The sequence below is a fragment of the Myxine glutinosa genome, chromosome 1, assembly GCF_964187855.1.
Source record: "Myxine glutinosa chromosome 1, kmMyxGlut1.1, whole genome shotgun sequence".
NCBI classification, from domain to species: Eukaryota; Metazoa; Chordata; class Myxini; order Myxiniformes; family Myxinidae; genus Myxine; species Myxine glutinosa.
In genome coordinates, this window is record NC_136261.1 from 237124689 (window position 1) to 237138221 (window position 13533).

General features: G+C 42.1%; 1 protein-coding gene across 2 annotated transcripts in view; it reads right to left on the reverse strand.

Annotated features, from left to right (window-relative positions):
- LOC137435284 (atlastin-2) overlaps positions 1–13533 on the reverse strand; it is a 199400-nt gene that overhangs the window by 16371 nt on the left and 169496 nt on the right. For both annotated transcript variants that reach the window (XM_078785238.1, XM_078785243.1), the window contains exons 10-11: positions 1448–1504; positions 1104–1175 (exon numbers count right to left, since the gene is read on the reverse strand). In XM_078785238.1, coding sequence (XP_078641364.1) covers positions 1104–1175; positions 1448–1504 — 129 coding nt within the window. The remainder of the gene's footprint in view (positions 1–1103; positions 1176–1447; positions 1505–13533) is intronic.

Here is a 13533-nt window from a genome sequence, read left to right on the forward strand (position 1 = left end):
GTCTACCAGTCAGCCATCTTTAATCAGATCGCAAAATTAAGTGAGGAGTACGTGGATGCCATCGTGTACTGTACTTGTGCCAAGTTTGAACAAGATCGGGTAATGCATGTCCACGAAATGGTTGAGGTTGTGTTCTGCTTCAGGTTTTTTTCCAACTAAAGGTTTTTCCCAAAGTTTTCCAACTATAATTTCGGGAAGTAATCTTGCAATGGTCACACAAGTTGTCTTTAGATCAAGTATTTTCCTTTTGGGACCAACCTTGCCCTAACCTTAATTAAATTTCAAGTGAAAATGAAGGATTTTTTCCCCCCACACTTCCTACAATGTAATGCAAGTCTTCTGTAATTTCACGTATGACGAAAGTCAATTCAGCGAGTATCAAAAATTAGCTGTTTAGCACAATCAATATTCTATTGAGTGAGAGCTGTTGGTTGCATGCAAGAATGCTTAAGATCACTCATTACATCACAACTAATATTGAGTGCACTGCACCATTTAAACACATTTACATGAAAGAAACGAATCACCAAATTGTGTAGACCGTCTCCTTCTATGAATTGATGCTGTTTTGATATTTTCCTTCACAAGAAACTTGAGACTCCTCTGTTCCACATGCTGTTTGCCATTTTTGTTTGACCCAGAAAACTATGACCACCGCTGTCATTTCCTGTATAACGTGCTTACAGAAGACAATAACATTGTACGGTCCTTGTTGAGAAGACGTGCTTGTCGTGGGACAACAATGGACGGGGAACCCCTTATGATGAAGACCCCTACACTGCAAACCTTCTCCAACTTCCTCAGTCTTTAAACTATGGCCCCGATCGGCTGGCCGTGAATGACCAATGAACCACCTTTCTTCACCAAGTTAAAACAAGGAAACAGGCAGGAAGAAACTATTTAACTAAAACTGTCAATCTGAGAATCAGTTTTTAAAAAATTGACAATTGATAACCAACCCAAAACCAGACAACAAGACGAGCACAACCGGACAATATGAAGGCGAGGAGACTACCAAATGTACTTGATCAAAAAAGGCAAACTCAGAAAGTAACTGTCGAAGAAATGGGTCAACGAGATGAGAAATAAAATAATGATCGTACCTTTTCCATCTCCTCATTGTAGAAATCTTGTGCAGCAGCAACTGCCGAGAGATTATTGGCCTCAGCTGTAGCCTAAAGGGAGAAATCAAATTGCTTTTCCATGGAGCAGTATTGAAAACTCACCACAACACCATTTACTCTGTAAAATACAGATGGCAAAATTAGGAAGCAATTAAAAAATATAATAGAAAACATGAATATTCATGTCAACCAATTTCCAAAATTCACTGAGAACAATTGTATCTGTATAATCAGAAAAATGTCCCGTCTTCACCTTCACCTCTAATCTTCAAATCGAGGGCCACAATTCATCCCCATTTGCACTGAAATTTGCATTATCTTACCTGCAGCATCGATTTGGGATGTGGTAGATCCTCTCCCTGGTAAATCTTGATGTAGGCCTGTTTCCCAGAACAAATCAAGCATTAAGAACTCTGTTGCAATGAATGGCTAAAGAACAATGTAAATTGGGCATTTGGTCCAACTGTCCAGACCACATCAACCGCGAATGATTCCCGAATACCAGCCTAACAAACCATTTTCCCCTACTCCATCCCCATCTACCCAAAAACTCATAAAAACAATTCGTCACAAAATTACTTCCTCCTCTAGTGCTATGAATTGTGCAATGTGTATTTTATTGAGATTTAGAATGTACTTTTGCTGGGACAATGTTCATAGCTCTCATTTGCTCAATGGTCTGTTTGTGAAAATTTCACCTTCATGCTGTGAGTTCAAAAGACATATTTCCCTCTACAATAGGTATGTTACGAAGCTGCTGCTCATTTGTTTCATAGCAACTGCTGCTAATTATTTTTCACAGCTGCATTTCTCGCTGTATAACCTATTGTGTCATGTGTGCTGTAGCATCTCCAAAGTGACAATTATACCAACTTTTCGAAAGCTTTTTGAAACAGTCATCGTAAAAAAAAGAAGATTATTGTTATGATTTACATGTGCAGTCTTTGCACCTGTCGAGAAGTGGTTCTCGGTTAGGATCCAGAGAAATCCATTCATTACAAGGTGACATTTCCAAGCACTCATCGTCGTGCACAGTCCTTTTGGCCGAGGCATAGCACATCAAATGATAAAATTGTTCCGTTCATTCCACTCTGCCTCTGTGCTCCTGAAGCAGCCTCGTAGTAAGTGGTATGCAAGGTGGTTTGCCATTACTTCCCCAAGTAGGTCAGCGGAGCAATTTGGGGAGCTACATCTGCAACATCCTGTCCAACAAATTACATAAACAGCTGATAATTATACTAGATTTTAAAGATACAAAGAAATACATGGAAGTCTGTTGCAGGAGGAGGCCATTTGGACCACCATGTCTGACAATATCGATGTACCCCTCTGTCTTCAACTATCCCTCTATCCTCAATATCAGCCAATATCCAATCTCAGCCAATATCCATGTAAAAAAAAAGAAGAAGAAAATCAATGGAAAAACAAAATTTAAGTGTGGCCATTTTCATTGTTAAGGCCAGGGATGCTAAACTACAAGACAGAATTAAATGGAAATGCGCATTTCATCATGGAGAAAGCGAGAAATAATAACAGTAGGAAAAAGAACATCCTTGTGCTGCTCCATTTAAAATATGTAAGTCACTGGCACTATAGAATGTAGGCTCCGGGCCAGGTATGGTCCATCTGCACCCCCCCCCCACAACTCTCCGACCCTGGGTTTTTCTGAACCATTGGGGTGTCCTGGGGTGGAAATCAACTGGTAACAGTAAATAAACTTGGACTCACTACCCATTTGGTACCTATATTGGATGGTACCCTCAAAACAGCATATTTTTAAATCCGCGTTGCGCCATATTCGACACACGTGTTCTTTTGGTATTTGTGCCTGCTAATATTAACTCAGAATAAAAAGTTATATACCAAAAGAAAGCTGTTCATCTACTGATCATCATAGAATATTGACACATTACTTATAATGGTACCTTAATGGTCATAACTAGTGCTGAATAGCAGTACCCCACTTTAACGTAACATAATTCGGTATCGACCGTACTATTTCATCTTACACACATAATATGAACACATTACACCTGATATGCTTACATATATATTTTATTGGCTTTCTCCTGTATATCAGCTTTAATTTGATACCAGATACATCCCCATAGCTTCAATTCTCTTTTTTATACAGCGTGTCAAAGATACTACCTGTTTCGCGGGAACCATGAATCATATAATCTCGGTAACAGTCTTTGTCTATATTCAAAAGAACTGCCTATTACACTTATAAATGTCATTCATAATCGAATATCATAATCATACTGCCATCTTATTAACATATTAAACAAGAAAAACTTGTTTATTAATCACAGTAGTTTTTAATATCATCATATTAATATTCATACACTGGGTCAAACACCTTCCACAGAACAGTAACAATGTAATGCTCGAATATTTACTGTAAAAGTAAAAATATTTCTTATTTGAAACTAAATTTTAACATCCCATTGAAAAAAATTTTAGTATCGAATATTTTGATGATAAACCAAACATTATTGCTCAACAACAGATATCATAATAATATTAACAGTCAATTTTATCCCTACAATTACATATGTATGTCGTACACTCGGTTAACCACATTATATCATATAATACAAGTATCCACTCTCAAAAGAACACAAACAAACAATTGCATTTTGTTAATTATCAACAAAAGTCAAACACTGCATGAGTGCAGTCAAGTTGGCTTGCTTGCACGAATGGCATATGTCCATCATGATCAGTCATCGTCACTGTCACTTTCATCGGTATCACTGTACAAAACACGATCCATATCATCAGGTGTTTCATCACCTGATTCATCATCACTCTCATCGTCGTCTGACATGACCTGAGCTATATCAGCCAGCTCACGCGGAAGCATGTCTCCATCATACCAGAGAGGATCCAGGCAGCCTTTCTCCTCTTCCCAGCCATGGCCTGGACTTGCTTTGGGAATCCTTGGTCGAGGAACGTGAGCTCTCTTCCAAATTCCCACTTGGTGGTTGACCCTTCGGATGTGCTGTGTGAGGCTCCTCATACATGGTGGAATATTGGCCATGTCTACATTGCCTGAGGGTAGGTGACGATTCTCCTTGGCACATAGCTCATTTATTCTCAGGAGTCGCAGATCATCAACGTGTGATACCTTTCCTCTTCCATACATGGCACATGTGAAGCTGTCTAGTTGATTGTTCAGCTCTTCTGGCACATCCCACGTATCTCCAAGCTTGTTGAGAATAGGGATGTATTGCGGCAGACGAAGCAGCGTTTTAACAGGTTTGATTTTTCCAATCCCTCGGAAAGCGCTAGTGCTGTCACAACCGCTGTAGGCGTGAAGTGCCATAAGAGCAGTACTCTTCTCTTGGCCGAAGTCTGCTGCGAGTTTACTGACGTTTATTAGCCTCTGCTTGTTTCCTGTGCCTGTGTCAAACAGTATCTTTATGTCGTTTATCGATGCGGCGTAGTGCAGTAAGATGAAGAATACATCCGAGTCTGGGCTCTTCACTCGAACAAACTCATATTTCTGGCTCCTGGCGTAGTTTACGTATAATATCACGCGCGAGTCTGTTTCTTCTTGAGACGATTCCAGCTGAGGCAACTCTTTGGCATCAACTGCAGAGAACGCCGTTTGGTCCTAACTTGAGTTGGCCTTGCTGGACCAGATGCGGCATGATCATCACTGACTTCTTGCATCATGATCCCGTGTGCTGTATGAACAGAACCTTTTCCTGTCAGATCATTCACCAATGAGTCGAAATTGTCAAACTCCGAGTGGAAGACAGACGGCTCTCGTGGTGACCTGATGATTTGGTTGGAGAGTTGTGTCGATGACTTCATCACTGATTCGGCCAGTGCAGTCTCCAATTCAAGTGAAAATGAATAACTCTCACAGTGTCCCATTCTATTAAGAAGGGTTATGAGCTTTTCACTTCTGTATAGATGTCTCAGGGACGTGCACATGATGATGTGTTTTGGAAGCTTCCAAGAGCCTTTGGTGGCAGCGCGACAGATATCTTGGCCGATTGATTGAACTAATCGCTGGCTTCGTTGTGACCTTGCTGATGTTGTTCCAGTTATGATGTAGCATAGCAGCTTCTTGAGTGAATCTGGTATAACATCGTCCATTTGTTGGAGATCAGAAGGACTTGGTGGCCATTTCAGTTCTGGGGCATTCGAGAAATCATCCAGAATTGACAGTCGTAAATGGCTACCTGCACTCTCAGGCATATCTCTTGATCCCAATTTGAAGGCTTGTTTCACTGCTGTCTGGACGTGAATTGCAGTGCTGAATATTATGTAGGACTTTCCCAGATCACAGAATGATAGTCTCTCCCTGAAAGGCTCGTGGTTTTCAAGCTTCAGTTTTAGTTTGCTGGCTCGGTAGTCAGGATTCGCATATTTGCTGGTTTGCAGGTTAATGACATACATTTGCCTCAGGTCGGATAGTTTCATTATCTTCTTGGCCATTAACACATCCCTTTCAATGGCATCACATACCACATCGAATGCCTGTCTGTGGGCTTCTTCTAATTCTCCTTGATGGTGCTGTGCCTCTTCGTCAGTACTGCGCCATTTCTCTGGCTTTTGCATATATTTCATACGGCAAGTTTTGTGGAACTTTGCCTCAGAGGCAAAAAGATCATGGCCTCGGATCCTCATTAAGAGCGTTTCATCTTGCTTCATTTCAGCCATCTCCAGTACCGGCTTCCAGCCTTCATACTCGAACTGGCTCATCCCCTGGGTAGTCCAACTGCCATGCACTTTCACTTTTTTACGACTTTCCGAAGAACAGAAGATACAGTCTGGCTTAAATATGATCTTGTCACCAGAACTAGTACGGGCCATCCGCTGAGTTGTGGCACCAGTTGTTTCAGATGTACCTGCAGTAGGAGGGTTCAGTCTGTCTAAGTTCATCGTGAAACGCTTGTAACACTCCCAGTGGAAACCATGGTGTTCGGCCAGAGATTCAGGGACCAAATCACATGTGTCCTTCATCATATGCGGAGACTGTGGGGGTTGTGCAAGGCATCTTTCTTTGACCTCCTGCAGCTTGGCCAATTTCTTCTCAGAATTTTTGAGTCCAGATAACAAGTGCAACTCTCCATAGCTCAGTCCCTTTACATGAGTTATGCACACAATGGGTGGTTGTTCACTCTCACGTGTACGTTTCGCTCGCGCCGGATGTTCCATATTAGCGTTGTTACTTCACCTGCAAAACACATCAAAATATTGGTAAGTACCAAGCTGAATAATTATTATAAATTGCATCTTAATTATAAAAAATATCTTATATTGCATACTTAACTATGTAAAAAAAGGTGTTTAACTTAACTAATTGACTCGTTCTGTCGCTGTAAGAGACACTTAAATAACATAATTGTACAATCTGATGATCTCAATTTACGCAGGATACAAACATGGAAGGATCTGCATGCCATTTTCGTCAAAATTCCTGCAATAAACTACAGTGATACATCAATACAACAATATATTAAGTAACACATATTAACAATACATAGATTTTGTCATGTGTTCAACATATATGTACATGATATACGTGGCAGCATTTGTAAATTGACAAATGCAGCATCGCCTACAATATCACCCCATACCGGTAGTATCTTTGACACGCTGTATAAAAAAGAGAATTGAAGCTATGGGGATGTATCTGGTATCAAATTAAAGCTGATTATACAGGAGAAAGCCAATAAAATATATATGTAAGCATATCAGGTGTAATGTGTTCATATTATGTGTGTAAGATGAAATAGTACGGTCGATACCGAATTATGTTACGTTAAAGTGGGGTACTGCTATTCAGCACTAGTTATGACCATTAAGGTACCATTATAAGTAATGTGTCAATATTCTATGATGATCAGTAGATGAACAGCTTTCTTTTGGTATATAACTTTTTATTCTGAGTTAATATTAGCAGGCACAAATACCAAAAGAACACGTGTGTCGAATATGGCGCAACGCGGATTTAAAAATATGCTGTTTTGAGGGTACCATCCAATATAGGTACCAAATGGGTAGTGAGTCCAAGTTTATTTACTGTTACCAGTTGATTTCCACCCCAGGACACCCCAATGGTTCAGAAAAACCCAGGGTCGGAGAGTTGTGGGGGGGGTGCAGATGGACCATACCTGGCCCGGAGCCTAATGGCACAGCAGTCATGCAGCAGTCAAGCCCGAAATTAATCTTAAGTTATTCTCAACCGTGATGAAATAAAAAAGTGGGCAAGGGCAGAATTTGAACTTGCGCTATTCCAATTTATAGGTCATCTCATTAACCACTGGTCCATGACTGATGAACCTGATAAAGGGTGCTAGAAAGAGGTAGGAGCGGCCGGTGAAACCAAAAACGACTCGCTCAAGGGAGTGGAGATTCTTTCATGTTAAAGCTGCCCATTGAAATCAAACAAGGAGTGTCAACTGAGAATGTGCTATGACAAAAAGTGTCCCCTGGGGATCAGCCACTCACAAAATCAATGCCAGCGCATGGTTTACAAACTTGTCTTGTGGGGTCGTGAACCTGAGGTGTGAGCGATCGTGCATGGTGTTGGTGGCATTGCGCGTGGCAACCAGTTAATCGACTCTCGCTACAAGTATTAATTTTTGCAGGATTTGTCAGTCTGTCCAATGAGAAGTAACAATGTCAAAAAACACTGAAATAGTGGACTTTATTCAAAGATTTTGGAGAAAGTAAGGCAGGCAAAAGGATAGGATTTCTTTTGCGTTTTGGAATACCGAGGAAACTGCAAAATAACTTCAAGGGTTTATGTGAAACCTGGCTTGAATTATGTATGCTGAAAAGACTTGGTTTCCCAAACCTTCCCTTTCTGTTCCATATCTCCCTTACCATAAAGGCAACTACCTGGAGCAAGTAAGGTTCCCATGTGCAAATATGCATAATTGTCTTCATGAAACTGACTCATGATCAGCAACTGGTGCCAGCGGCATCAGTGAATTATTTTCTCAAAACCTATATCTGAACTGGCTGTCCACCTTTCACTGTTCTTTCACCGATACATCTTGAAGGGCTGTCTCCACTCCGTATGGAAGCAGGCTGACATCATTCCTAACCATAAGAAGACTGCCACTTGGCAGGCCCTCAACTACAGAGCACAAAGGTTTCTTCATATAATCAGTAAGGTAATGGAAAAAATAATCTCATCAGACCTCAAGCCCTGCCTCTTCTCCAACTCTTTCATATCAGATCACCAATTTGGTTTCTGTCCTGGCTATTGCACCTTAGATATAATACTCCTTCAAACTCAGCAATGTATGGATTTTCTCAATCTCAAACAAGAGGTCAGAGCAATGGACATCTACCGAGCAGTCAACATCATCTGGAACCTAGTCCTGAATGTTAAACATTCTGCCAAGGGCATTTGGAGGCCTCCACTTGAGTGGCTGGTGAAATTCTCCAAGCCTGCAAGCGATGTGTCAACTTTGATAGAATTCCATCTCCTTAATTTGTGTAGAAACCAGTGTCAATCAAGGCAATGTCTTGGAATCTAGTTTGTTCCTCGTTTAAAATAATGACATCTCAGCCTCTTTGGGAAACATTGGATGCCACTTTGCCCATACTTTCACTCGTTGCTGGAAAGTCTCGCACATCAAACACAGGCAGGCTTGCAGTCACATACATGTCAGCCTATTTGGAGAACATACAAAGGTGGTCAATCACCTGCAATGTGTCATTCAATGCTTCCAAATTCCACACACTCATTCTGCCTCTACATAAATACCATATGGTTAATCCTCTAGATTACCTCTTTAAAAACCTCTGGCAGAGCTGAAGACTTTGGGAAAACAATCTGCAAATGACCTTTCATGAGTGAATGAATATGAATGAATGAATGATCGTTTTAAGGCCATTTTCCCCGCTAGAGCGGGGGTTAGCCTTGCGGGCCCCATGACAATCATGGTTCCATGTTTGAGGCAATGTTTTTATGGCCGGATGCCCTTCCTGACGCCAACCCTTAGTCGCCTCTTACGATGCGCAGGGATACGGTGTACCTATTCTAAATCGGGGTACACACCGGGATCATTCATCCCAGCAAGCTGGTACTCAATTTGCCGACCTCGGAAGGATGACAGGCTTATATGAGTTATATTACTTTATAACAGGCTTATATTACTTTCATGAGTCCATTACATATATCCAAGCTGGTCTGCAGGGCAGTGAGGTGCCTTGGAAACCTCTGCAGAGCAAAGTCATTCCTCAGCTCCAAACAGTGCACAAAACCTATATCCAAGGTGCCAGGAAAAACGGATATCCTAGCTGTGTGCTAGTGACACCAGATAACACATTGCACCCCCGGTAGTGGTGTACTCCAAGACCCGAGGCTGACAGAGTTACTAAACAAGACGCTGAGGTGCAAGGCCTGCTCCCTCTCCCAATACATACAGGTTGGTGGCCGAGGCCTTTGTAACTTTATTTATGGTCTTGCTTCACATGGTTTCTCAGCTATTTGTTCCTCACAAACGTGACGAAGCTAGAATCGCTTAGCTAGCATCTCAAAACCTTAGGTACGGTAACCAAATCCAGGCCAACTGCCAATTTCAATTTTTTTCGTCACCGCTTCTCTTCCAACTGTAGCATCACCTCACTGAACCTGACCAATTATCCTGTCCGTTAGCTTTTTTGGCTGCTAAAATGTTCCTTGTCGACTCAGTTCCCTCATCATGTCTGTATGTCCTTGTATATACTGCCTGTTTTTTTAAATACATGGTCTAGGCTCATGGAAGAGCTAGGAGACAGAACAGATCAGAACACAACATAACAAAGGGGCCAGTAGAAGAAAGGGGAAGCGCCAACAGCAGGGCTGAGGGAGAAATTAGATGAAGATGGACCAACAAGGGATGTGGGGTAGGAGAGAACACAAGGCGTGGACAAGATGGGTACATAAGAAAATTTTTGGGAGGAGTGGGGGTGGTTTAACGGGTGCAGAAAAGATGGTTTTGGATCTCCTAGTTATCTACCAATAGATGTTGGCATAAACCTTTGCACACTACCCCTTTCACGTCACCCCGACTAATACCCAATACATTTCTCTCTGGGTTGACAATGTATTTTGGTCAGGGTTCCCCACATTTGAAATACATCCATCCATGCGATTGATTAATCCACTTACGCTAATGATGTGCAAGGGCTGCAGCATTCATTCATCATAGCTAACCTCTCTTTTTCCTGCTTCTTGGTGAGATTTCTCCAGGTGCGATTCCATTACACAGTTGCAGCTGTTTGCTCGTTGATTTTTTTGTTGGATTTTTTTGATTATTTTGCTAATTTCTGCCAATACATATCTTGTAATAGCAACGACTCAAATCAATAAAAAGATAGACGTGATCGGCAACTCGAGATTCTTGGCATAATTCAGCATTGCAGGATATTCGCTTCATGGTGCTGTGATGCAAACATTTTAATTCCTTTTGTTTTTTATTTTCTTCAGAATTCGCATTCCATATTTCATAATAAACTAACAATCTTAAGGAGAAACACTTTCGTGAGGTAAAGCAATAAAACAATTGTTGGTGCAATCAAGCTATCCCCAAGTGTCATGCTCGCTGAATAAGTGGAGGGGCCATTATGCAAGTACTGCAAGGAAGAATTTGAACCCCTCCTATCCCAAAACTTTCTTGCCTCACACTCCTAGAACCTGCTCCCAACCTTCCTTCCATTCAATCCCCAATCTTCCAACACTCCCTTTTTCTTTTCTTTTCTCTCTCTCGCTGTCTTTCTCTCTCGCTGTCTCTGTCTCTCGCTGTGTCTGTCTCTCGCTGTGTCTGTCTCTCGCTGTGTCTGTCTGTCTGTCTGTGCCTGTCTGTCTGTCTGTGTCTGTCTGTCTGTGTCTGTCTGTCTCTGTGTCTGTCTGTCTCTCTCTCTCTCTCTCTCTCTCTCTCTGTACGTGGTTCAATATAGCGCCAATTGCAACAGTTAGTTTATGATCTCATGATAAACATCGCCATGTGTTAAACATCTCCCAGTGCCATATCAAAACCTCCTGTGAAATTATGACTGTTTTGCAAATTATACTTTTATATATTTTTCATAATTCTTCATTTACTATTCTACATACGAATCATAAAGTGTCTGTTTGCTTGTGTTTTACAGTGGCAAGTGAGGCCCTGCTTCCTTTTCCTCCCATCCGTAGCGATTGGCTCTTCACAATAAGAAATAAAATTATGTTTATCGCACAAAGTCGACGTGGCCATGTGGTTCAAGTCACTTACTGGTAAGCCAACGGATTAGTCAGGTTCACTATGTTTTTTCGTTCAAATTTTTTTTGGGAGATTAGCAAAACTATACATTTTTGAAATATTCAGAGCATGAGGAATACAAAAATTAATGTTGGCATTTGCATAGACACCTGCATGGCCGCAATTTTGGATTTTCAAAATGGCCGCCATAAAATACATAATTTGCGCTATCTCGGCTTCTAGTCACCCTAGAATCTTATTTAAATATGCTAATACTATGTTTTCTGGGTCTGGCAGACCCCTCCTTATCAAGGGGGGATTATATGAGATGATTATATTAGATTATTTATATTTTACATTATATTAGATATTAAACAATTAGCGAGGGATTGTCCGCGGCAAGGACACAGTGACACACCTTTTTTTATATTATTTTCTTATTCCCTTTGTGTTTTTTAAAATGTTTTAATGATGGTCAACTTACGGTGTCACCAAAGAATAATTTCCCTGAAAATGGGACAATAAAGATTTATTATTATTATTATATCATCAGCTTAAACACCAACAAACACAATGAACACAGTTAATCACGAACACCTGTGCAGTATGCTGTACATCAAAGAAGCAATCAGTCAATTGGTAAGGTGATGCTAACACAGATGTTAATAATCAGGATGATTAATCTTTCAACGTTGGGTATAAATGGCACCTGTATGTGTTTTTTAAATCCTGTCTTCAATGATGGGCTCGAGTGAGAGCTTGAAACGTTACTTTTAAAACTTTCGTCCCAGTGATAGATTTTATTTTTACATATACAGTGAATATATATATATCAACGAACATAACAGCGTGACGAGCGCTGTCCCGATCTCCTGTGGACCGAAGTCCTAGACCAAAGCGTCACCTCCGACCCAAAGGGTCTTCTGGAGGCCTCAGCCCGGCCACTCTGTCAACAGACAGAGATTTATTCATTGGTCCCCATTGGCTAAACATCTCTCTCGCTCTGTCTGTCTCTGTCTGTTGACAGAGTGGCCGGGCTGAGGCCTCCAGAAGACCCTTTGGGTCGGAGGTGACGCTTTGGTCTAGGACTTCGGTCCACAGGAGATCGGGACAGCGCTCGTCACGCAGTTATGTTCGTTGATTATTATCCCCGCACCGCACCCCCTGGTTTTGGTTTGCACTGGTGGGAACGATGGTCTGTGTGGCAGACAGGCTGTTGGTTCCTTGCGGGTTATGCGGTATTTACCGTGTGAGACATAATTCGTGGCTGGTGCTCACTATTAAAGCTAGGAGGTGCCTTGATCATCTTAATAGACGATTGTGGTCCTCATTGGTTAGATTTTTTGCAGTGTGCCGTCCTGATGAGGGCTTGCAGGCTTGCATGCAAATCGGACCTGGCAGGAGTAATGCCCTGCTGGTGGATTAAGGGGTCTTACTCCTATTAAGAGGAGTGGTCCCAATTGTATGACCATGCATTGTGGCCCTTCGGGGGCATGATGCATGCGTTTGAATGACCATGCGCTTCCCCCTCGGGGTTGAGGCGCATGTGTATTGTTATGGGGACAGCCTTGTTGACGTTGTGCCTTGGCCATGGGGTCAAGGTGCACGTCCGAGGCTGTTCGAATGTTTGACTTTTTACCTTTTTTCATTGTAAAAAAGGCAGGCCTTCCCGGCGGGCCCAAAACGCTGGCGCAAATCGTACCTGACAGGAGTAATGCCCTGCCGGTGGATTAAGGGGTCTCACTCCTATTAAGAGGAGTGGTCCCAACTGTATGACCATGCATTGTGGCCCTTTGGGGGGCATGATGCATGCGTTTGAATGACCATGCGTTTCCCCCTCGGGGTTGAGGCGCATGTGTATTGTTATGGGGACAGCCTTGTTGACGATGTGCCTTGACCATGGGGTCAAGGTGCACGTCCAAGGCTGTTCAAATGTTTGACTTTTTACCTTTTTTCTTGTAAAAAAGGCAGGGCTTCCCTGTGGCCCCCAATACAGGCTTGCAGGCTTGCATGCAAATCGGACCTGGCAGGAGTAATGCCCTGCTGGTGGATTAAGGGGTCTTACTCCTATTAAGAGGAGTGGTCCCAATTGTATGACCATGCATTGTGGCCCTTCGGGGGCATGATGCATGCGTTTGAATGACCATGCGCTTCCCCCTCGGGGTTGAGGCGCATGTGTATTGTTATGGGGACAGCCTTGTTGACGTTGT